Genomic DNA, 26,031 nt, shown 5'->3' with positions numbered 1-26,031 from the left:
TTATCCTTACAGATAACCTCACCACATGCCTCTCTGGCAGAATCAATCAATGTTTTCTTCAGAGTTTTCCACCGAATCTCCAAGGTTTGATTCCTGTTCTCAAACTCTTTCATTTTTTCTTCAATAATCTTTGTGTACTTTAACCTACAGTTCACATCTGAGAGCTGCTCAACTTTTATTCGCTTTAAAACTTTATTCTTTTCAATATGAAATTCAATTTTATCCTGCTCAAGACTAAATAGTGATCACTTCCAATTTCAAATCCTCTGTACACTCTGGTGTCCTGCACCAGGGAGAAAACATCACTATCAACAATAACATAGTCAATGAGACTTTTTTTATTCCTTGCCTCTTCTCTCCATGTGAATTTGTGCACATTTTTATGTTGGAACATGGTGTTAGTAATAACCCGTCCATGTCTTGAGCAGAAATCCAATAGATATTTGCCATTATTATTAGCTTTGCTCTTTTCTCCAAATTTTCCCAAAATATTTTTGTATGTCTCACAATCATTTCCTACTCTGCTATTTAGATCCCCAACAAGGACCAACTTTTCATTTTTCATTGTGTCAGTTGCTTTTTCTAAAGCCTCAAAAAATTCCTCCACTTCTACCTTAATAGAACCTTCTGTGGGACCATAGGCACAAATAAGTCTCATTGTCCAGTTCCCCATTCTCATATTTGCCCACATTACTCTACTTGAGACTGACTGCCATTCAAGAAGATTAGCCTCGTATTTTGTGTTGAATACTATGGCTACTCCTTCTTTTCCTTGATTGTCATTGCCTGAATATAACATTTTGCATTTATTGCTCAGAAAGATCTCACCAGTTTTGGTCTTTTTTGTTTCAGTCACCCCTATTATGTCGATCTGGTACTTTCTATATTTTGGTTTAACCAATAAGAATACAATTTGGTCGGCTAAATCCCAAATTGCCAGCCCATCCTCGTCCGTTCAGTATCCAAGTAGATACCCAACAGGGTGCGCCATGAGAAGGTGAGGATTGGACATTAGGTCAGAAGCCCTGGTCGGTTCTCCGCATTCCTTTAAAGGCTATGTGGAGGTCTCCTCTCAGTTATACAGCTTTGACCCTTAAGCACCCCATATATATATATATATAGTCTCTCTCATAGAGAGAGAGAAAGAAATAAACTTGGCTACCTCTATGAGAAAGACTAATATAACATCACTTTCAATTGAAAATGCCTGATAAAGGTTCTTCACATCGTAAATGACTGAGCTATGGAGATTCCATGTGTGTGTGTCAAGGAAGTGCATGTGCATGCACACACATACACAGGTCACTGCATGGATCAGCATATTAACTGACTTTTGGAACAGCTTTCTGCAAATGCATATTTAATATGATTAGCATATTGATTTTCCAAAGTGATTGGATAACTGAGAGATCATAGTGTATCTATAAACCCCCCCCCCCTCCCATATGAATTCCATCCAATGAAGACAGTAAACCTATTGTAATTAGTATTATGGATGAACTAAAGATTAGATAATTGTTATTTTCTCTAAAGACAAAATAATGTACTTTTTGTCAAGTTATTTTTACAAAATAACTTGACAAATTAGAACATAGCCATGACAACTAATTAAATATACTACAGATTTTATTTATGTAATTTTTATTAGCATAGAATTTTTGCCCCATATCAAGGGCATCTTCAGTATGATTTTCAAAATAAACAACCAGAACAGAACAGAAACCAGTAGATCCAACAATGAAAAAGCATGAACTACATGTGTATGATATAGTGTGGCATGGTCAAAATACAATAAGGTTCTAATAAAATAACTTTAACAAGAGATCACTAATTAAAAAATAAAAAAAAAAAAAAATTCTAGAACTTGAACTACTTCTCATAGATGGGATAATTTTAGTCCATCGCTTCCATTTAACTTTGGAGGCTTTTCACAACTTTCTTTATATAAGTGTTCTATGAGATAATTACTTTTATGGCAAACCTTAATTGTCTTTTAAAGAATTCAATGACTGATGGAGAAGTGTGTTCCACAATTTAAGAGGTTAAGTTTCATGTGAGATATCCTGGAATACAAACTTGTGTGCAAGCTAGATTTGGAGTTCAGTATCATGTGTTTTCTTTTTATTTTGAATTTAAGAGTTTTAAACCACTTAGAGTGTGTGAGGGAGAAAGCAAAAGTAAAAATATATACCTTTCCCCACCACACACTCACATACTAAACAGCAATAGTGATAGCCTAATCAGTATTTAAAATTAAGTGATGTGGTTTGTTATTAAGATATTATGGCTAAGAGTACTACAATCATAACTATTATGACCTGTTAGAAACAAAAGGTTATGTGAGTTGAATATGTGTCATCTGTATTCTTGAGATTTTTAGAACATCATCGATGTTAAGATTACAGTGATTGATTAGAATTTCACAGGATTTTTTACATTTCCAAGTTAATTCTGTGTAGAATATGCATCCTAGAACATGATCAGAACTCCAAATCTAGCTTGCACACAGATTCATATCCCAGGATATCTCACATATAACTTAACCTCTTAACCTTGATGAGTTCCAGACTCCCTGGAGGTCTCTCTTAATAATAATATCAAATCAAATCAAAATCAAATTAGCTAATGCCTATTTGTTCCCGTATAGGGAGTAGGCAGGGCCGTTTACCCTATCTAACTTTGGAGACTGAGTGGGCAGTTCAATCTCCACTGGTAGCCAATCAGAGAAATAGCTGGCCCAAGGCTATCACTGATTCAACGGTATGCAGTGAAGAAGGCGACAAGCTAGTGTTGCGAACTCGAGGTCTAATAATAAATTCCTATTTAACTCACTTCAAGGCATTAAGAGTCTTCAGTCTCTTGTAACCAAAATAAAAAACTTTAATTCTGATTAAATCTTTAATTAAAAAAAATACATACAACATCAAATATACTTAACTGTGCAAGCATCAATGTATTCTTCAAATTAGAGTTTCAAGCAACATGAAAAACACTTTCTACACAGCTTTTCTTTAATTACACAAGCCAACAGTTATTATCCTATATGGACAAAACTTCTGGAACCTTAGTCTCTTGTCTCTTATAGAACTTTTATTCTTTCCTCAGTTCACAAAGGAGAAAGACTAACATAAAACGAAATGCTTTCTATATGTGAAAACTGAATGCTTTCATAAGTGAAAACTCTTCTTGTACCTTAAAATCACAGAACACTGAAGACAACATATCTTGTTTTCATCCAACACACTATAACCTTACTTTCTATATGAAAGTTGTAGCAAGTTCTAGTGAATAGCAAAAGTATGCAAGTTCTTTTCACTTAAACTCTGATATTCTAGGTCTAGCTACTCACTGATGAGACCTCAAAAAAGGTTGAAACCGGTCTGGGTAGTGACCTCTTCTTATAATGTAAAACAGTACTACATCTCCTAAGAGCTGTGTGTTTTTACATTATGAGAAAATATCAAGAACAGTGAGGGGATCTTGCTCCACCTTTGCAACGAGTTGCCGTGGTGTGGCACTACCAAGTGGTCACTTACGCTTGGATACGCTGACAGTTTGTCGGCTTGAAACATTCAGATCGTAGTTTTCAATCTTAGTTTCGCTTACTGGCTGAAAAACAATAAGAGATTTTTATCCCCTTAACTAATAATAACAATTATTATTATTAATAGAAAGGGGGATGGTAAATCCTTTTATGTTTTTTATAGCCAGGTACGAAACTCTGATCGAAATCCATAGAGTTTCATGCCGAAAAAACTATCAGCGAGCCCAAGTGTAAATGATCACTTGGGTCGTACAACACCAGGGCAACTCCATGCAAAGGTGGAGCAAGCTCCGTCACTAACTTTAATATTCTCTCATAATGTAAAACCCAGCTCCTAAGAGATGTATATATATACTGTTTTACATTATGAGAAGAAGTCACTACCCAGACCGGTTTCAACCTTTTTTTAGGTCTCATCGGTGAGTAGGCAGACTTGGAATATCAAGGTTTTAAGTGAACATGAACTTACATACCTCTGCTATCAAATTGCCAAAGTGGTGTACTCCTATATTTATTGTTAATTACTAATTTAATAAGCCGAAAGGCTATTTTACCGGTGAATATATTAATAGAAAGGGGAATAGTAAATTCCTTTATGTTTTTATAGCCGGGTACGAAACTTAGATCGAAATCCATAGAGTTTCATGCTGTACCCGGCTATAAAAACATAAAGGGATTTACCCCCCCCCCCTTCTATTAACATATTCGCCAGTAAAATAGCCTTTCGGCTTATTAAATTAGTAATTATTATTATTATTAAGAGAGACCTCCAGGGAGCCAGGAACTTGTTGGGGGGAGCCATACTGTTATATATGTCATTGTTATATATTTGTCTGACATTTCTTTTTACTTTTCTTTAATCTATATTTTATTGTGTGTTCTTCTGCTTATATCTTTTTTTATCATTTATCTTATTTTATCCTTTTCACAGTTATATCTATCCATACAATTTGGCCGATACTTAGAATGATTATGTATATTAACTAAATTGACAAAGGATTGACTTCTGAATAAATAGAGTCTGATCCTCAGCAATAACGGTCTGGAGTTACCTCCTAATCAGGTTCTGGCAATATTTATTTGTTCAAGCTGCACCAGCCAGATCCCTAGGTTAGAAATTCCTTTTAACCAAGAAGTAACCCTCAGAAAATATACAAAGTAAATCAATCTATTAATTATTCCTTATATTAATTTTACCTATCTCTCTTAAAACACTTTTAGATTGCAGTTGTGGTCTCTGTCATATATTTCTCTCCTGCTCAGATTCAAATGTTAGCAAGCGGTACATTGGATTCAAATCAAGGCACAAAACAGGTTAATATAATCAAGATACATTTATTAGAGTCAAAAGATTACATATTACAATAAAACACTCAATAGGATATCAACTGTAATTCACATATCACATCTCAGAATAGGCTCATTTCTAGCTAGCATCCCTTAAACATCTTTACTATCTTACACATATTCTTAAAACATTCACATCGATAATTCTATAGATCATTTTTTATGGCTAATTAACTACTACTCATTCAGACAAATCTTAAAGAAACAGCTATTTGGTTCTAAACAAAGATCTCACTATAGTCCTTCATACAAGTTTAGATTATATAACCTAACATCTAGTTTCTTCCATGACACATTATTCCATTCTTTGTTAACAAAGGAATTATAAAGGGTTTTACATTACCACGTTCCTGTAACTTATTCCGTCTATCCTTTCTTTATAATTTCCCTCTGAATGTTCGATCTCGTCCTTGGTGATTATAACTCACGGCTAGGCTTGGCCTTCTTTGTTCTGTCCTTTCATTGCTTTCTCGACTGGAAACAGCATGGATTGAATCGATCCATGTGGACGTATGTGGCGGCCAGTTTCTTCAGGCTTACTCAGAAAAGTACCTAATAGTTCTTCGTCTATTCCTTCCGCCTGACATCGCGAAACGACAGCAGAGAATAGCTGCCTGCTATCGACTAGACCTCGAACTGGAATCCTTCCCGACTCCACTGGAACTTCTCCAGCAACTCCAGATGAAAAATCCTCAAAAAACCTGAACGGGGAGGTGGACAAAGTTTTATACTTCGTATCTGTAGCGCCCTCTTTCACTCAAACTTTCTGCTCGACTCCTGTTTCATTCCTATCTTCCTGGAATCTTCCATACGATTGCTGCATCTTCCCAGAAAAAAAAAACACTGTGCGCATGCCGTTCGCACGTAAGCAAATTGCCATGGGCTACAATTTATCTGAGGTTGTCATTAATGGACTTTGATCCTTCGTTATTATACTCTAACATATATCTTTATAGAGAAACGTCTTACATTATAATCTTTTTACAGAAAAATTACATCTTTCACCTTTAATTAATATTACAAAGTTTGTATTAGTACAATTCTTTAAACAGAATTGGTATCTTCACTTATTTACAAGCATTACCCCTTTTAGTTTTTTTTTTGTTAAATTCTGAATGAGATATTTCTTAGAAAAAATATTTTCATTCAAAATTCAACAATACTATTTGCACCAGCTGTCATATCTGTTCTTGAATTTATTCATGCTACTTGCACACACAACATCCAACGGCAATCCATTCCAATCACGCACTACTCTATAAGAGAAAAATCTAGTCCTAACCCCCCTTCTTGACAGCATTCATTCTCAACTTCCATGGATGCCAACGCATCCTTTCCCCACACTCCATAAAATGAAAAATTCCACCTAATGAAATTGTATGCAATGTGTCCTCTGAACTTCAACTCCCTATCCTCATCAATCTCTTGGAGTACCATTCAATCAATGTAGTACACAGCTGGTAATCTTTTAATCCCAAAATGCATAACTTTACACTCTTCCACATTGAAATGATATCCATTACCTTTAGCCCATTTTGCCAGCTTATTTAAATCATCCTGCAAACTCTCAACATCAGCTTGATTTTTTATTGTGCTACTCAACTTTGCATCATCAGCAAACAACTGAATATCTCCCTTTAAGCCATTTCCTATATCATTTATGTACAAATTCTTATTCAGTTTATGATAATAAAATATTTAAAGAGATCACAAAATAGCAAAAGAAATATTTGTTTTTATAAGAAATCTAGAACAGAATATAAAATTCATAAGAAACAAACACCTGAAGAATAAACACTTAACTTCTGATTATTTCAAAGTGCAAAGAAGCAGTGTTATCTTCTGTTACCAAATTACTGCTGTATTAAAAATAATGCTCGACTTTCTTCTTCCCAAGATGTACTGGAAAATCAACAATAGAGAAAAGTAAATCTGGCATGCAGGTGGCAGCATAAGTGAAGAAGAAAAGAAACCATATGAATAAGATGTTGGAAGTTTTTCCCCACTTGGTTAGACTATAATAAATTTAGTTTAATCCTTTATCCAAGTGTAAAACAAACAAAGTTTGTGCCTGAAGTATCTTCAGGACTGAGGCAACTTGTAGTAAAGGTGGACCAAGCTGTCATCACTCCTTGTCTTAATATCTCCTATAATGCAAAGCACATTTCCTTGCTGACATGTATAATGCTATGCATTAAGGGAAGGGCCACTACCCAGACCAGTTTTGACCTTTATTGAGGTCTTGTCAGTGGGAGCCAGACCCAGAGGTGGTGACACTAAGGTGAAAGCAATGGTTTTAGCCACATGTAATATACCTATACAAAAACACATTCCTATCATAAAGAAATTAATATAAAGAGATATTTGTTATATAAAACAAATATGATTTATATCCTAATTTATAATGTTGACCATATTTACCTATAGTCCTGAAGATACTTCAAGTGCAAACTTTGTTTGCTTACACTTGGATAAAGGATTAAACTAAATTTATTATAGTCTAACCAAATGGGAAAAAAACTTCCAACATCTTTCTCTAAATCCAGGGTAATTTAATAATAAGGTGAGACACCTTTTGGCAACTCGTATAGGTAAATATGACTTCTCCATTGCTTCTACCTTATCACCACCTCTGGGTCTGGCTCCCACTGACGAGACCTCAATAAAGGTCAAAACAGGTTGGAAGCTTTGGTGACGAATGGCAATGCTGTAGCCCATGAAGTTTTAACTGAGGCTCGGCTGTTGCTGTCACCCAGGTCCTGGGTGTGTGTGTGTGGGGGGGGTAATGAATGGCAATGCTGCAATCCATGAAGTTAAGTGAGGCACAGCTGTTGCTGTTACCCCTCGGATGAGATATGAGCAAATGAGCGGCTCTGCTCGGTGGCAGGGTGAGTCGTTACTGAGTGGAACAATGCTGAGTTTTTTTTGAGTTTGACCTGCACTTGAACATTCAATAAAGGTCAAAACCAGTCTGAGTAGTGGCCCTTCCCTTAATGCATAGCATTATACATGTCTGCAAGGAGATGTGCTTTGCATTGTGGAGATACTAAGACAAGGAGTGATGACAGCTTGGTCCACCTTTACCACGAGTCGCTTCAGTTCTGAAGATACTTCAGGTGCAAACTTTGTTTGCTTACACTTGGATAAAGGATTAAACTAAATCTATTATATGAATAAGAACTAATCCTTTCTTTGGAAAAGATACTTTTTGTTATCTTAATCCTGCATTTTAAGCTTATCCTCAAGCCTTACTTTTTGTTCTTATTATATATAATCCATCTCTGTTTCATAATGTTATAACAAGCATATTCTTCCTGGTAAGTTGATTCTTTTATCCAACACATCATCAAAGTATTCAGAGAACATATGAATCTGATAAACTTAGCAGAGAGGATTAATTCAGTTTACATGAAGCCTAGTTACTTGGCCAAGACATATCACTTAGTCTAACATGATAAGGAAAAGATGATATATATAATAAATAAATAAATAAATACTTGCCTTTCGAGGATCAATTTTAGAAGGATATCGACTAAGAATATAAACTGCAATCTCAATATTTGGTCTGACACAGTTCAAGCTTACTCGGAGATTTAAATTTTCTACATCTGATGTGAGACTTGTTTTTAGCCACATGTAATACACCTATACAAAACCACATTCATATCATAAAGAAATGAATATAAAGAGATGTTTGTTATATAAAACAAATATGATTTATATCCTAATTTATAACGTTGATGAGTGAAAATAAGCAGGTGAGGTTATGATGTGTCTGTTATCAAAATTGTTTTTTCTGTTTTATGCACGGAGGAGAAAATAATTTCTACACGAGAAAAATCTTACATAAATTTAGATGCTGAAATTGGCTAATTATCATCATCATAGAATTCCTGATGTGTGCCCTCAATGGGTGTACAGGGTACTACGATAGTGCTACATGAAAAGCTTATGATATTACTAGCTTCTTATCAACAATTTTCCCCCAAATTAGCCTGTTATCTGTCTGGCCTCCAGTGTTGGCAGAGCTTATATTTCATTCTCCTAAGACACTTCATACTGCATCAGTTACATAGATCTTGGTTTCCCTCTGGGTCTTTTTCCTGACATCAATGTTAGGTTCCTTCCTAATATCTTCATTTTTAAATTCCATCTGTTCATTCTGCTAAATTTTTTTTTTCAGAATTCTCATGTCTTTGATTAACTGTTTTGTTTGTAACCCAGCTCTCAGATCCACAAATTAAAATTGGTTTGAACAATGTCTTGTATTTTCTTTTTATTTTATACCAATCCCATACAAGAATCTTAAGGTTAAAGAATCTATAAGCAAATCAGTGCAATGTGTAGGGTGCAGATAAGGACTGAGAAAGGAGAAGTTTGTTGACATTTTTTTTGAAGAGCTGCAGGTTGTTCTTTGGCAATACGGTAATCCCCTCCCCCTCCCCATCTGCAGTCAACTACAATCTGAAAATATTAAATGAAAAATTCCATAAATAACTATTCGTATGTTTTAAATTGTGTGTCATTTTGAGTAGCGTGATGAAATCTATGCTGTCCCGCCCATGACGTGAATCATCCCTTTGGCCAGCATATCTACCCTATATATGCTACCTACCTGCTAGTCACTTAGTAGCTGTCTTGGTTATCAGATTGACTGTCATGGTATCGCAGTGCTTATGTTCAGCCTTTAGAGTATTTTACTACTTAACGGCCCCAGTGTAAGAGTGCAAATCTTCTGTTCATGAAATTGTGAAGAAAGAAAAAGAAATTGGGGCAAGTTTTGTTGTCTCACCTTAAACTGTAAAAGTTATGGCCACAGTGATATGAACCAAAAATGTGTTCAAAGTGATGGCAAAATGTTGTGCCAGAAAGCATTGAGCCTAGACGAAGAATTCAGCAAGGGAACCCCCTGACACAAGTGACACCAAGCCATTTGCTGCTACACAGGTTCAGGAATAGGTTTGGACTGAAAAATATAAAAGCTACTGGAGAGTCTACATCTGCCAATGAAGAAGAGCCACCACATTTCCAGTAGAGTTGAAAGAGTTGATTAAAGAGAAAGGATACCATCCAAAACAAGTCTTAAAATGTGATGAAACCAGGCTCTTCTAGAAGAAGATGCCCAATGGAACTTACATTCACAAAAGTGCAAAGGCATCAGGGCATAAAACATGGAAGAACATATTAACTCTGGTACTATGTGGCAATGCTGCAGGGCATATGATAAAGCCAGGTATAGTATACAGAGCAAAGAGTCCACATGCTCTCTAAAACAAAAACTATCCGCCTGTGTTCTGTCAACATAATCAGAATGCATGGATGACAGCCACCTTCTTTATGGAATGGTTTCACCAATGCTTCATCCCAAAAGTGAAAAAAATACTTGTAAGAAGAAGGGTTGAAATTTAATGTCCTATTAATAAAGACAATGCATCTGGCCATCCTGATTATGTTTGTTATAAAAACGAAAATGTCGAGGTTGTATTTTTACCTCCAAGTACAACCTCATTGCTTCAACCCCTTGAGCAGGGCATCATTCGGTTTGTCAAGGCCACATACATCCACCTTGTATTTAATTGCATCCAAACAGCAATTGTTGCAGATTTTAATATAGACACAATGCAGTTCATGAACTCACTCACTATTGCTGATGCAATAACACTCATCAAAGCTGCAATTGATGAATTAAAGGCAGAAATTGTAAATGCCTGCTGGAAGAATTTATGGAGTGAAATTGTGAATGATTCTAAAAGATTCCTGGGGATTGATGAAGAGGTTAGGAAAATCATTCACACAGTAAGACAAATTAGTGGAGAAAGATCTGCCGACATACTTGATGATGAAGTGGAAAAACATATTTAAGGCCACCGAGAAGTGTTAACAAATGAGGAATTGGAAGAACTTGTTCAGTCATCTACAGAGGAAGAAGAAGAAACTGAAGCAGAACCAGCAATGTGGACATTACCGAAATTTGCTGAAGTGTTTCAAATTGCACAGACATTCAAGGACAAAATTATAGAATACGATCCTCAGATGGAATGCAGCATTAAAATTTCCAGTATGATCACTGAAGGATTACATCCTTTGCAACAACACTTGGATGGTTAAAAAGAAAGAGACAACTTCCGATTACAATGTTTTTCCAAAAGGTTTCAGCAAAAAAACTTTCAACTATCAAGGATCTCCAACCATCAATATCATCTACTTCCGACATCCATCCATCGACATCATCATGGTATGTATTGCCAGACGGTCAACAATAGCCCTACATCACAATACCTAACACGTAGGCATTGTATCATCTCACATCATTACAAGAAAAAAAGGGCGAGTACAATACAATAAGATACTGTATTTTGAGAGAGAGACCACATTCATATAACTTTTATTGCAGTATATATTGTTATAATTGTTCTATTTTATTATTAGTTATTGTTGTTAATCTCTTATTATGCCTAATTTATAAATTAAACTTTATCATAGGTATGTATGTATAGGAAAAATAGTGTGTGTGTGTGTGTGTATAGGGTTTGGTACTACCTGCAGGGAGGGGAGTGGTCTTGGAATGCATTCCCCACAGATAAAGCGGGGAGGGGGAATACAGTATTAATACTTCATGAGGAAAGCTATTCCAGAGACAGAAGCAGGAATGCTGGACTACTGCTACAGTTTTAACAGGACCAACAAAAAGGAGAAGCATGATGGCTGCCAGTTCAGTGAAGCAGTGATCATAAAACCTTCCTAAAATTCTTAATACTGGGACAAGATTTTTTTTAAAGCAGATTTCAGGTGCACTACCCCAGACATGTCAGCAGTATTCTAAGGATGAACAGATTTAGTATTTATATAGCGTTAGTAGCTGGATGGGTGAAAAATAGCATCTTGAGTGGAAGAGAATACCTAGTTTTTTCGATGCTGAAGAAGTGATTTATCTGATGTGTTAATCCAAGGAGAGGTTGGAGGTAAATGTTAATCCAGTCATGATTTGTGTATTACTGAGGATAACGGTAAGTGAGGTGAGATCTTTTTTGGATAAGAATGCATTTTGGATCTACTGAAGATGACCAAATTGTCCATGCCCCATTGAAGGATGGTATGGAGATCAATGTTTAAGCCACTGGGTGAAGATAAGTTTGAACTGCATGGTTTGTCAAATGAGTATGATAAATGGGGATTACTATCATCAGAAAAGCTGCAAATAGGATTAATGGTAAATGAGAGTAAAGCATTTATGTATAACAGAAAGAGGGTAGGTGAGAGAACAGAGTCCTAAGGCACCTGCAGTGGTGAGGAAGTCATCCATCATGATACACAATGAACAACCAGAGAGGAAGCTGGCTACCCAATTATAGAGGGTAGCAGGTTGACCAAATGATGGCAATTTGCTTAGCAAGAATTCATACTGGAAGTTTGACTTTCTCCATTAATTTGGAGAGGATTCAGGTGACAGCAATTGGTGGGTAGTCTTGGAATACATTCCAAGACCACTCCCCCCCTACAGATAGTACCAACCCCCCCACACACTATGTTTTTTCCTATACGTACATACCTATGATAGTAGACTTCTGTCTCCCTTTTGTGGAATAGAAGTCATCCACCATGGAATAGGTTGGATATATGATTGCTTTCACTTGTTGGGATAAGTGCCAACTAAGATTGCAGGATGATAAAGGACAGGTGTTAGCTCTGAATGTCTTTTTGATAGGAGGAATAAAGTAAAGAGCTGAGATTAACATCCTCAATTTTGATATCAGGAACTTTCCCTCATAATCTTTACAGATGATGAATAACAATGGATATGTGCACTGTTGTCTCCACCTTCCTATACCTCCTTCAATTCTAAATGCTGACTTACATCTAGATTTATAGACTAGGAACTGTGGGATATAAAGTTCCATTTATATAATAATTGTAGCATTTTGAACAGCTTTTCTCTTGGCACCTTGTCACATGCCTTTTCCTGATCTACAAAACTTAGATCATTATTATATTAAAAATACAGATCATTATTATATTCCCATGATTTCTCAACTGTTAGATCAGAGCTGGATTCAGGTTGAATAGAGGATGTGATCCTCACAAACTCTTTTTGGCTGAACCCAGCTTATTGTTCTTCAGATTTCCATTGCACAATTTTCCTTAGTCTCTTCTCAAGTCAAATGAATAAATTTATATGAAATAAGAGCAAAATTAGAATATTAAACTAGCTGTATACAAGACAGTGTTTAAGCCAATTTTACCTTGTGAATCTGAGAGCTAGGTCGAAAGTAAAACAGTTGGTCATAGATCAGAGACCACAGAGATAGCATCAATGGCAAAATATTAAAAATGATGATATTAGGAAGGAACTTGACATTATTAGCATTCAGAAATGTGTGAGCAGAGCCTCATCTCAAGTGGTATTGGTTACTTAAATAGAATGGGAGAAGAAAGTTTAGCAAAGCAGGTGTTTGATATCAAGATGGCAGGAAAAAAGACTCAGAGGAAGACCAAGATCTAAGTGGATTAATGCAGCAAGAAGTGCCTTTAGAAGACCAAAAGAGCTGACAGATAACAGGCTAATTTGGAGAAAAATTGGCAATAGGAAATTAGTAATAATGTAAACTTTTCAAGTAGTACCATTATAGTATCAAGAATTAGTTGATTATAGATGGGTATGTTGAAGGCTCTAACTGCAATCCTCTGGAATTTCACCTTCTGACCTGACCTTTTTATTTAGCAGTGCAGCCACTGTGAAACTTTTATGCTTCCCTATTTGAACATTTCTGGTTGAATATCATCCATTGCAGCCGCCCTTCCACATTTCAAGATTTTTCTACCTCAATATGTACTCCTGACTGCATTTTTTTTTCTTGAATATTTTCTTTTGCTGCTCTGTCACTGCATGTTCATTTACCATTCATTCAAAGTACTTACTCCAGACATCCAGAATATCTTTAGTTTCGGTTTTCATGCCAACATCAATTCTGATTCCAGTTTTAATCTTTTTCAATGTCCACCAGAACATCCTACCACCTTCCTAATATTTATCTTCTATATAATTACCAAAGTCTTTCCAGTTTAACTTTTATTTAACTACCTTTAGACACTGCTTCACTTTCCTACATTTTTCTCTGCATTCTCTTAGAGCACATGCTGACTTACTTGACAGGAATTTTCAATATACACTTTCTTTTCCATAATTTTCTCTAACTTCCCAAGTCCACTCAGATTTTTCCATCTTGTAGGCAACCTCATTGCATCTTTCTGATAGAAAGAATTAACATTTTCTTCAGTCTGCAGCTGATTCTCCAAGGTTTGGTTCTTGTTTATGAGCTATTTTTTTCTTGAATAATATTTCTATATTTGAGTCTACAGTTCATTTCTGAAAGCTGTTGACTAATTCTTTTTAAAAGTTTCATATATATATATACTTCATATACTCCTGCTCAAAACCAAATGGTGATCACTTCCTATTTTAAACCCCCTGTATACCCTTGATTCCTGAAGTAAGATGAAGATATCACTATCAACAATAACTTAGTCAATGAGGCTTTTCTTATTTTTTGCAAATTCTTTTCATGTGAATTTGTATAGATTTTTATACTGGAGCATGGTGTTACCAATGATTAATTCATGTCCTGAACACAAATCCAGTAGGTACTTAACTTTATTATTAGCTTGCACTTCTCTCTAAATTTTCCCAAATCATTTCTATACATCTGATATTCATTTCCCACTCTACTATTGAGATCTCCTACATGGATCAACTTTTCCTTTTCCTTTTTCTTTGTGTTAGCTGCCTTCTCTAATGAACTAAAAAACTCTTCCAGCTCATCAGTAGAGTCTTTTGTAGGACCACAGGCACAATTAAGTCTCATAGTCCACTTCCCCATTTTGATGTTTGCCCATGTCATTCTAGTTCATATTGTCCACCAGTCAAGATTATCCTTGTGTTTAGTGTTGAATACTATAGCTATTCCTTTTCCTTGATCATTATCATCTGAATATAACATTTTCAATTTCTTCTGTCTTCTTTGTTTTCAATGACACGAATTAGGTGGACCAAGATTGGTAATTCTTCTGCCAGTTGCAGTTATAGAAAAGCTTGTTATTTATGAAAACTTAATTTATGCCAGAATGTTTTTTCCTCAGTTCTGATAACCACCGAAACATTAATTTTTCTAATTTAATAAGAAATATAATGGAAGATCAAAGAAATTTTACTTTCTTTTTGGAATCACTTCCAAATATTTAAAAGACAGTTTCCTTGCATGTGCAGATAAGATAAACATAACTTGATGCAGGATAATGAATAACTAGCTGAATAGTACAGTAATTTACCATTTATCTGACCTTCAATTACCTGACCCTTGCATATTGAATGACTTCTGGTACAGCACCATGGAATTGTACTTCAGTTATTAAACAGTTCAATTATCAAAATGGCAAACTGTCTTTCCGGTGTGGTTGGATAAATGCTAGTTTACTGTATATTCAAACTGGAAAGACAACCATTACTTAAACATTATTTAACTCAAAATCAAATCTGTTTAACAGCAATTTAAACTTGTTTGAATAACAGCCAAAATAAAGCTGATGCTGTGTTTTATGTTATTAGGGAAAGGAAGGGAGTGTTAAATGACTTAGAACTGGACAATGTACTGAAATCACGTGACACTAAGCTTCTTTAAAAAGTGAACTGGTTTATGACTGTTTGAATTCAGTTATTTGAAATGCTAGAGCTAACTAGATTATCAAAATATGCACTTATTTTATTAAAAATTATTTTTTTAAAAAAATGAAATCAAAGTCATGAACTTACATCTTTGTCACCAGATTTATCTCTGTTATAATACTGTGCACAATATCTGAAACAGACAAAAAATCACTTTCCAAAACAAGAATATAATGCAATAATATAAATAATCTCAGAATGATGTTTCATTAACATGAAGGTAGTAAATTTATTATGAAGCAATAAAAACATTGTCTATTTTATGCACCAATTATTTATAGAGAGCAGAAGGGAAATGGCATTAAAATACTGCTGTGTAATTAAATTCAAACAAACATTAATGCCACAATTTTTTCATCAAAAAAAACCAAACAAACAAAAAAGAAACATTTTTATTATAACAGAAATAATTCATGAATAAAGACTGTCATCCCCAAATTCCACCAAAATTCTCAACCACTATTCAAATCTTGGTTCTTCAATAAGAATGATAAGTTGATAGTCAAAACAGTTTTTTTTTTTTTTTTTTTTTTTTGGGGGGGGGGGGCATATAAGTGACTCAAGACCAAAGCCCTGGCTCTATACTTAGTCAACCTGCAGCTTCCAACAGGTCAAAAAAAAATCTCAAATCTCAATCAGATTTTGAAAGGTTCAAATACAGAAAACTTACCTCCTAAGCAAATGACAGTCAAGCTTTCTGGTCCCTCACTAAGACCATTAATCAGTTATTCATACGTGACACCATATGATAATTCCTGTACCTCACCAGGTTTTGGGAGTGAAGTCTTCTGCTAGAAGAAGCGGTAGTGTTGCAGACTCTCTTTTTTTCCACACAGAGTAGCACAATCACAAACATCTGTGCCCCTGGCAGGATTCGAACCCTCAGCCTCTTGGCTGGAGAGCAGATATGCCTACCCACCCAAAAATAAGAGAGAAAAAAATTATCCTAATGTATCATTCTTCCTCTCCAACTCCTGCACTGATGACCTGGGCAAAGCATCCTTCATTTTACCAAGAATTGTTCAATGGTAGATTACTGTATTCAATGCAAGCATGCATCCACTAGTCATTTAACATTAAACCTATATATAATATATTGTCTTTGCAATTTTTCCTACTCAACTGACATTTACCTACAGCAGAAACAAGCTTATATTAAGTGCATTCCAAAAAATAATGTCACAACAAACTGCTATCCAGCTGTTCTTAGTTTTTTGTCATGGATAAGGTTATCAACAGTCAGCTTCTTCACCACTTGTAGGCTTAACAACTAATCAGCAACCTGTAATATGGAATTTGGCACTCTTGATCCACAGATGATCCCTTTGCCATCACCACTCAAATTTGGACACATGCTATAGACAACCATGTGGTTACTCTTTATATTTCTAGGGCATCTGATCAGATTCTAGTACAGAGGCTTGCTCAGTACCCTATCATCTTATGGTCAACCTTTACTCTCTGCAATTGGGCTGTGCGCTTCATCTCTAGCCATTCAATACATGGCATGGTTGACTTTCTTGTCTCAGGTTTCCTCACCAATGCTTGAGTCCTCACAAGACTATGTACTTTCATCCACTCTTTGTCCTGTACACAAATTGTCTTCACACTAACCTGTAATCTTATCCACAGATTTCATGATGACAACAGTGCACTTCATTCCTTTTGTCCATTTGCCAAACTATCAGTGGAACAAGAATCATTATGGACTATAATGCTACCAAATCATGGTCCAATCTTACATCTTATTTCACTTGCCCTTAATCTCAAAATACAGTTGAGCCATAACTTCGTCATCCTCCAAAAAATTAGATTAGGTGTATACTTTTCTGCTTAAGACATTACTTCTCACTTCTACAACTCCTAACATGCACCCAATTAAATCATTAATAGTCTCTCTCTCTCTCTCTTATTCATTTCAGTCACTCCCCTCCCACTCCACAGATGTGCTCTGTGTGCTAATGCTTCCTAAATCTTGGAAAGTTTAACATAACAGTAATTCAGCCAGTCTGGTTGGCCGAGCAGTTAGTGTATCTGCTCTCCAGCCAAAAGGCTGCGGGTTTGAATCCCATTGTAGGTACGGATGTTTGTGATTGTCTGTGGAAATACTAGTGGTGGTGGCAGGCGGTAGATGGCATTGGTGTAGTTGGTGGATTGAGTGGTGGAGTAGGTGTCTTCCCTCGATGAGTCTTTAGACTCCCTGGAGGTGCCACACAATAATAATAATAACAACAACCATATTTATTTAGATTATGTTTTTTTTTTTTTTTTTTAAAATCTGCTGCTGATTCTAGTTTTGAGGGGACATTTGTGCCATAGCATTATAAATTATCTACACATAAACACAAGGAAAAGCATTATTTACTAAATACACTGCCAAATATTTCAGTTTGAAATTAACAAACTATCATCAGTGGCATGAACAAAATTTTTTACAAGGTAGAATGCACACACAATTAATTTATTTAAAATAGTAGGAGCCACATGATGTTAAATTGCTAATAGCATTATGCTTTCACTGAAGAAAAGGTTAATCATAAAAGTGTAAAATAAATTGCATAAATAATTATATAATTTATATTATCATACAAAAAAAATTTAAATTATAATATCATACTAAACAGATCATTAGATAGTAGTATTCAGATGGTTTCTTAGGACCTTCTATCTTTGTAAATATAGAAGGAAAAAAAAAAAAATCAACACGTTATTTGGATCAAACTTTCCCATTTTTTTTGACAAGGATAGGAGTCATTCCAATTCAAGTTAGGGCGGTGAAGTAAGGCCTCAGCACTCTCTTTAAATAGGCATTCGAATTTATACTGACATCTGTGTAGAAGGTGAGTTTTAGAACAGAGAATGTTGTGGTCTGCCTCAACATTCTGTCTTCCGCGTTGCGCCAATCTAGACTTATCTGATTTGTTATGACAAATATAAGATTGATGTTCTTGTATTCTTTTTTTCTATTGAACATCTGGTTTGTTCAAAGTAGGAAAGCTGGCAGACATATGGAACTTGATATACACCAGGAAGATACATAGTTGAGTTTTTATATTTAGACAATGGGAAATACATGGATAGTTTATTAATGGGAATATAAGTAACTACTAAATCATATTTCCTCAGAATTCTTGAAATAAGATCTGAAATGCTGGAGATGGATGGGATTGGAACTCAGTATATTGATTCTTTGTTGTTTTGGATGGGTTTGTAGGCGTCAAGCAGATGTTCAGTTCTTTTGGAGAAGCCATTTACTTTCATATATTGTTTAATAGTAGAGAATTCTTCCTGTAAATGATGGGAATATGAACAATTAGTTCTAGCTCATCTAATTAAACATTTTATGATTCTTGTGTGGCTCACAATATAGATTCCTTACCTACTTTTTTTTTTTTTAGCTAAAATCAATACATTACACCCTCATATCAAATTCACTATGGAAACTGAAAGAGACAACAAATGATCCTTTTTAGACATTATTCTCATCCGCTCACCATCAGGTAATTTAACAACATCAGTTTACAGAAAACCCACTTTTACTGGATGACACATCATCCTTCTCAAAAGACAGGAATCATAAAATGTTTAATTCGACGAGCTAGAACTAATTATATAGCTCCCCATCATCTGCTCCCCTCTCTCTTTCTCTCTCTGTTTAAGGTGTTTACAAGGTGTGCAAGAATACTTGGACAAGGCTAACAAAAAATTTTAAGAGTAACTTGGGAAAGAATGAGCTCAATTCTGAACAAACAGAGGATGTAAGAACTAGTTTTTACTTTTAGACAAATAGTCAAGAATTCTTCATCATCATCATCATGCTCATCAAGGATTTAGGCCTTGAGTGGCCTGTTCTTAATTTAATTTTTTTCTATTACTGATTCTTGGTTTAATTCTTTTATAATTTCTTCATTTCTTTTGTTCTCTATGCCCTCTCTAGAGGTTACAAGTCCCCCTTTCGGGAGACTTTGTAACCTCTAGAGAGTGCGTCCCTTGGGTGATGGATAGGGAAGCCCATCATATATATATATATATATATATATATATATATATAGGGTGAACTCTTGGGCCAAAATTTAAGGGGTGATAGAACACACCAAAACAAGCACTTTTTGTCATACAATGCATGGTCCAAACTCAAGCGGTGAACTAGAGGATGCTTTCCAGTGAACACTTATAAGCGCTGGTTTTACAGTTGTCGTTATTTCTACCATGAAGTGCAAAAAAGGATGGAATCTTTCACAAATCAGGAGAAGGCTGACATGCATTTCATTTATGGAGCTGCGGACGGGAATGCGAGGGAAGCACAAAGACTGTACCTAGAGCGCTTTCCGACCAGACAGGTGCCTGATCGTAAAACCTTGTTACGATCAATACAGGGCATGCAAGGAGTGCGAGGACACCACCTGTCAGAGGAAATTCTACATAGGGTTGCAGATCATCCAGAATGTAGCACGCGAGCAATTTTCCATGCCATACGTGCCCCAATCGATGGTGTGGCGAGTTCTACGAGACGAACGATTACACCCCTACCATGCACAGAGGGTGCACGCCTTAACACCTGCAGATTACCGGCTTCGTGTGGATTTTGCACAGTGGTTCCTGCAGCAGACTGCAGTGCAGCCGGAATTTGATGCACGTCTTATTCCCTGACAAATACACCTTTACACGTGAGGGCATTTTTAATACCCACAATTATCATGTGTGGGTGAGCAGAAATCCGCACGCCACACATCCACATTCGTACTAGTGGCGTATCTCCATAAATGTTTGGGCTGGAATCCTACATGACCATTTGATTGGCCCATACCTTCTGCCAGCATGACTGAATGGGAGAACGCACCTCGTATTTTTAAAAGAGGTCTTGCCAGAATTACTGAACCCTGTTCCAGCAAACATTCAAACATGTACGTGGTTCCAACATGACGGAACGCCATCCCATTTCAGCGTGGATGTGCAGAACGCCTTGGATGAAACACTTCCAGGACGATGGATTGGTCGGGGTGATCTCATCGCTTGGTTGCCACAATCACCCAATCTCTCATGTCTGGACTTTTTCCTATGGGACCATATGAAAAGAATGATCTACGATAGTCCCATCGATTCCAATGAGGACCTTATTGCCAGGATTTCTATTGCCGCTGTATGAGAAATGCCTAGTGTTTTCACCAATCACTACGTTGAAGGTGTGAAGCCTGCATTAATGTTGGCGGTCGCTCTTTTGAGCAGTTTCTGTAATTTGTTCAATAAAATTCTTTAATTTATGTTCTGTAATTTCTGCAATTATTTCAAATATCCTCTGTCATTCTTGTGTTTCTTCATTTCCTGACACAGTAGTTGCTAACCCCTAGCGCTTCACCGCTTGAGTTCAGACTATGCATTGTATGATGAAAAGTGCTTGTTTAGGTGTGTTCTATCACCCCTTAAAGTTTGGCCCAAGAGTTTTAAATCACCCTGTATATATATATATATATATACATACATACATATATATGTATGTATGTATATATATATATATATTTTGACAATTCATTTTAACTCGGTTGGAATATTATAAAATAAGTTTAATGACTATTACAGAGAGAAAAGATGGCAAGATATATTTAACAAGATACTACTAGTTTACTAGTTTCGTTACAAGAACATCATCATCAGGTATCATACTCAAAGAAGTATATAAAAAACTACAGAGACTTAACATTGTACAAACAGAACAAGTGAAAAACAGTAGCATGTTTGAAAAAATGCAAGTATGAGTTCCATACAAACGAATACTACGCGCTGTCGCGAGTGCGCCGTTACTGAACAGAAGCAACGTGTGCGTCCGAGAGATTGTAACTTAGGCTGTTGTTGATATGAGAGGAATCTAGAGAAATTTCTCTTGATTCAACAATCTTTCTTTCCAGTTCATCGTAGCACACATGGATATTAGCAGTTTGAGTCCAGTTTACAATGTGCTGGCGGCCTTCGTCTGAGTTAGCAGAAAAGAGAACGTGGCTAGAGAGAGCGCTAGCTCTAGTCCTGTTATAGGAGATATCTCTATGGTGTTCATCCAAACGTAGAAGGATGGATTTAGCAGTCTGTCCATAATATGGCTTTCCGCAATCACATAAAATCTTGTAGACTCCTGGAAACTGAGTAGGAAGATGTTTCTGTTTATATTTGCAAAGTAATGAACGAAGTTTTGGAAGCGTAGTGTAGCACGTTTTGAAGTTAAATTTCTTGAGAATCTTTGCCAGTTTTGGTAAAAGAGAGCTGATGTAAGGTAAGGAGATGAAGGCTCTTGGGGGAGGGGGGATCTTCAGCAGTAGTTGAGTGCCTGGGGGAAAGAAATTTGTCAATCTTCTTTGGAGAGAAGCCATTGTTGATAAACGTTTTTTTAAGAAAACTGAGTTCATTTATAATTTCTGTTTCTTCTGTAAGTAATGATTTGGCTCGGTGGGCTAAAGTGGAAATAATACCACATTTTTGTGGGGGATAATGATGGGAGGAAGCATGAAGGTATCTGTCAGTATGAGTAGGCTTTCTAAAAATTGAGATTTTAATGTTCTCAGCACATCTGGTAAGTTTGAGGTCTAAAAAGGGAAGACAGTCATCCGATTCCAGTTCGAGGGTGAAAGAGATTTTTTCGTGGCATTTGTTTAGGTGGTCTAAAAATAAATAGAGGTTATTGACGCCGTCTTCCCAGATGAGGAAAATATCATCAATATATCGGAACCAGACTTTTGGTTTAAAGTGAAAGGAGTTAATAGCTTTTCCTTCAAATTCGTTGAGAAATATATCCGCAAGAATCGGAGAGAGTGGGCTGCCCATAGCCAGACCTGAGTTTTGCTCTTCTCTCCCATTGCATAAAGTCAGGATACTTCAAATATGACAACAAGATCTACTTACAAAACTCAGGTCTGGCTATGGGCAGCCCACTCTCTCCGATTCTTGCAGATATATTTCTCAACGAATTTGAAGGAAAAGCTATTAACTCCTTTCACTTTAAACCAAAAGTCTGGTTCCGATATATTGATGATATTTTCCTCATCTGGGAAGACGGCGTCAATAACCTCCATTTATTTTTAGACCACCTAAACAAATCCCACGAAAAAATCTCTTTCACCCTCGAACTGGAATCGGATGACTGTCTTCCCTTTTTAGACCTCAAACTTACCAGATGTGCTGAGAACATTAAAATCTCAATTTTTAGAAAGCCTACTCATACTGACAGATACCTTCATGCTTCCTCCCATCATTATCCCCTACAAAAATGTGGTATTATTTCCACTTTAGCCCACCGAGCCAAATCATTACTTACAGAAGAAACAGAAATTATAAATGAACTCAGTTTTCTTAAAAAAACGTTTATCAACAATGGCTTCTCTCCAAAGAAGAACGACAAATTTCTTTCCCCCAGGCACTCAACTACTGCTGAAGATCCCCCTCCCCCAAGAGCCTTCATCTCCTTACCTTATATCAGCTCTCTTTCACCAAAACTGGCAAAGATTCTCAAGAAATTTAACTTCAAAACGTGCTACACTACGCTTCCAAAACTTCGTTCATTACTTTGCAAATATAAACAGAAACATCTTCCTACTCAGTTTCCAGGAGTCTACAAGATTTTATGTGATTGCGGAAAGCCATATTATGGACAGACTGCTAAATCCATCCTTCTACGTTTGGATGAACACCGTAGAGATATCTCCTATAACAGGACTAGAGCTAGCGCTCTCTCTAGCCACATTCTCTTTTCTGCTAACTCAGACGAAGGCCGCCAGCACATTGTAAACTGGACTCAAACTGCTAATATCCATGTGTGCTACGATGAACTGGAAAGAAAGATTGTTGAATCAAGAGAAATTTCTCTAGATTCCTCTCATATCAACAACAGCCTAAGTTACAATCTCTCGGACGCACACGTTGCTTCTGTTCAGTACTGGCGCACTCACGACAGCGCGTAGTATTCGTTCGTATGGAACTCATACTTGCATTTTTTCAAACATGCTACTGTTTTTCACTTGTTCTGTTAGTACAATGTTAAGTCTCTGTAGTTTTTTATATACTTCTTTGAGTATGATACCTGATGATGTTCTTGTAACGAAACTAGTAAACTAGTAGTATCTTGTTAAATATATCTTGCCATCTTTTCTCTCGGTAATAGTCATTAAACTTATTTTATATATATATATATATATATATATGACAGAATGATCATTAACTCGGTTAACATACATAGTTTTATGAAAAAAATTGAATGACTAGAACCGAGATTTAAGTAAAAAGGTTTTAATATAAAAACACTACTAGTTTCGGCCTGTAACAGCCTTCTTCAAGTGACATTATAAAAGAAAGAAAAAATACTAAACATTTAAGGTTAAAAGACTATGAACAACATAGACAGTCTCTATACATAATTAGCATGAAAACGTTGTAGTTGTATTTGAAGCTGTTCTTTCGTTTGTTGCATTGTTGGGAGAGCGTGTGCTTGCAGCCTCACGTGAATAGCAGTACATGATTACAGCTGAATGACTATCTGGGAGGTAGTAGCTCAAGTTGTTATTTAGATGAACAGGATTGAAGATGATTTCTCTAGATTCCATGATTTTTCTCTCTAGTTCGTCACTGCAACGGAAGATGTTAGCAGATTTTTCCCAGCAGACTTTGTGACTTTGGTTTTCATCATTAGGATTAGCCGAGAAAAGGATATGACTTGATAATGCACTTGCTCGCTGTCTCTTGTAAGTAATGTCCCTCGTGTGTTCTTCCATATGCAATTCGACAGATTTGTCTGTCTGCCCAAAATAAGGAATATCACACTCACACAATATTTTATATACACCAGGGTATTTGAGTTGATGATGACAAGGTTTTGGGTAGCTAATTAAGAAACGGATCTTTGGAAGTGGAGTGAACATTGTTCTGATATTGTATTTTCTTAGAACTTTTGCTAATTTATGTGAAACAGTACTTATGTAAGGAATAGATATATTGCCTTTGAATCTATTTGTTTCTTCTGAGTGATGTCTAGAGGATTAAGAAGGAATTTTTCAATGATTTTCTTGGAATATCCATTAACTTCGAAAGAAGTTTTCAGATGGTTTATTTCTGTAAGAAGTTCATTTGGGTCATCAAGAAGAGAACGGGCTCTATGTCCCAATGTGGAAATTATTCCAAGCTTATGAGGAGGGAAATGATGGGACTGACTGTGTAGATATGTTGGTATGTGTGGGCTTTCTATATATTGATATTTTGAGTTTACCAGAAGAGCGAGTCAGTTTGACACCAAGAAAAGGCAATATATATATATGTGTGTGTGTGTGTGTTAATTGAAAGATTTACTCAGTTTGATAACATATTCTATAATACTGAATGACTTGAACCGAAGTTAAAATAAAAACTTTATTCGCATGACTAGTTTCATCTAAGACTAGACTTCTTCAGCTGCACAATCAATAAATACCATCAAAACTGGAAAGGAACCAGTGTTTTAAAAACAAAACTAAGAGACATATCAAACAAACTGAAGGGATTACAGCTTACAGTTTCAAAAAGAAGAACAAACTCTGGTTGTATTATTTTGCAGATGCATGCGTATGAGATCTCTAATATGCCAATATTGAATAGTAGAGCTGTGAGAGTCCGGAAGGTTATAGCTTAGATTGTTGTTAATAAGGATGGGTTGAGTATTATTTCCTTAGATTCTATAATTTTTCTCTATCTCGTCACAACAGTGGTGAATATTGTCAGTTCTATCCCAGAGTATCTGATGTTGAAGGTTTTCTGCATTCAGATTAGCTGAAAATAGCACATGGCTAAACAAGGCACTGGCACGAGTTCTGCTGTAGTTGATGTCTCGTTGATGTTCTTCTAAACGCAGTTCGAATGATTTCTCCATCTGTCCGAAGTATGGTTTACTGCAGTCACAAAGAATCTTATAAACACCAGGATATTTGCAATTACTGTGTTTAGTTTTAGGACAGCTTAAGATAGAACGTCTTCACACCTTCTGAAACTATGTTCTACTTTAAGTCGTCCTAAAACTAAACACAAAAATCTCAAATATCCTGGTGTTTATAAGATTCTTTGTGACTGCAGTAAACCGTACTTCGGACAGATGGAGAAATCATTTGAACTACGTTTAGAAGAACATCAACAAGACAACTACAGCAGAACTCATGCCAGTGCCTTGTTTAGCCATGTGCTATTTTCAGCTAATCTGAATGCAGAAAACCTTCAACATCAGGTACTCTGGGATAGAACTGACAATATTCACCACTGTTGTGATGAGAATCTAAGGAAATAATACTCAACCCCATCCATATTAACAACAATCTAACCTATAGCCTACCAGACTCTCACAGCTCTACTAATCAATATTGGCATGCTCGAGATCTCATACGCATGCATGTGCAAAATAAAACCAGAGTTTGTTTTCTTTTTG

The 26,031-nt window shown here is 36.0% G+C and overlaps 1 protein-coding gene across 2 annotated transcripts in view; it reads right to left on the bottom strand.

Moving 5' to 3' along the window:
- The window catches only part of Vps39 (vacuolar protein sorting 39), a 296,426-nt gene that overhangs the window by 30,684 nt on the left and 239,711 nt on the right, over window positions 1-26,031 (bottom strand). For both annotated transcript variants that reach the window (XM_090410885.1, XM_090410886.1), the window contains exons 22-23: window positions 15,696-15,741; window positions 8,393-8,536 (exon numbers count right to left, since the gene is read on the bottom strand). In XM_090410885.1, the coding sequence (XP_090267011.1) occupies window positions 8,393-8,536; window positions 15,696-15,741 (190 nt within the window). The remainder of the gene's footprint in view (window positions 1-8,392; window positions 8,537-15,695; window positions 15,742-26,031) is intronic.

Source organism: Typopeltis vanoorti, chromosome 21 (assembly GCF_054136105.1).
Source record: "Typopeltis vanoorti isolate ZY-2024b chromosome 21, IOZ_Tvanoo_1.0, whole genome shotgun sequence".
Lineage (NCBI taxonomy): Eukaryota > Metazoa > Arthropoda > Arachnida > Uropygi > Thelyphonidae > Typopeltis > Typopeltis vanoorti.
The sequence above is the reverse complement of the archived record's forward strand: the minus strand, read 5'-3'. Positions and strand labels throughout refer to the sequence as shown.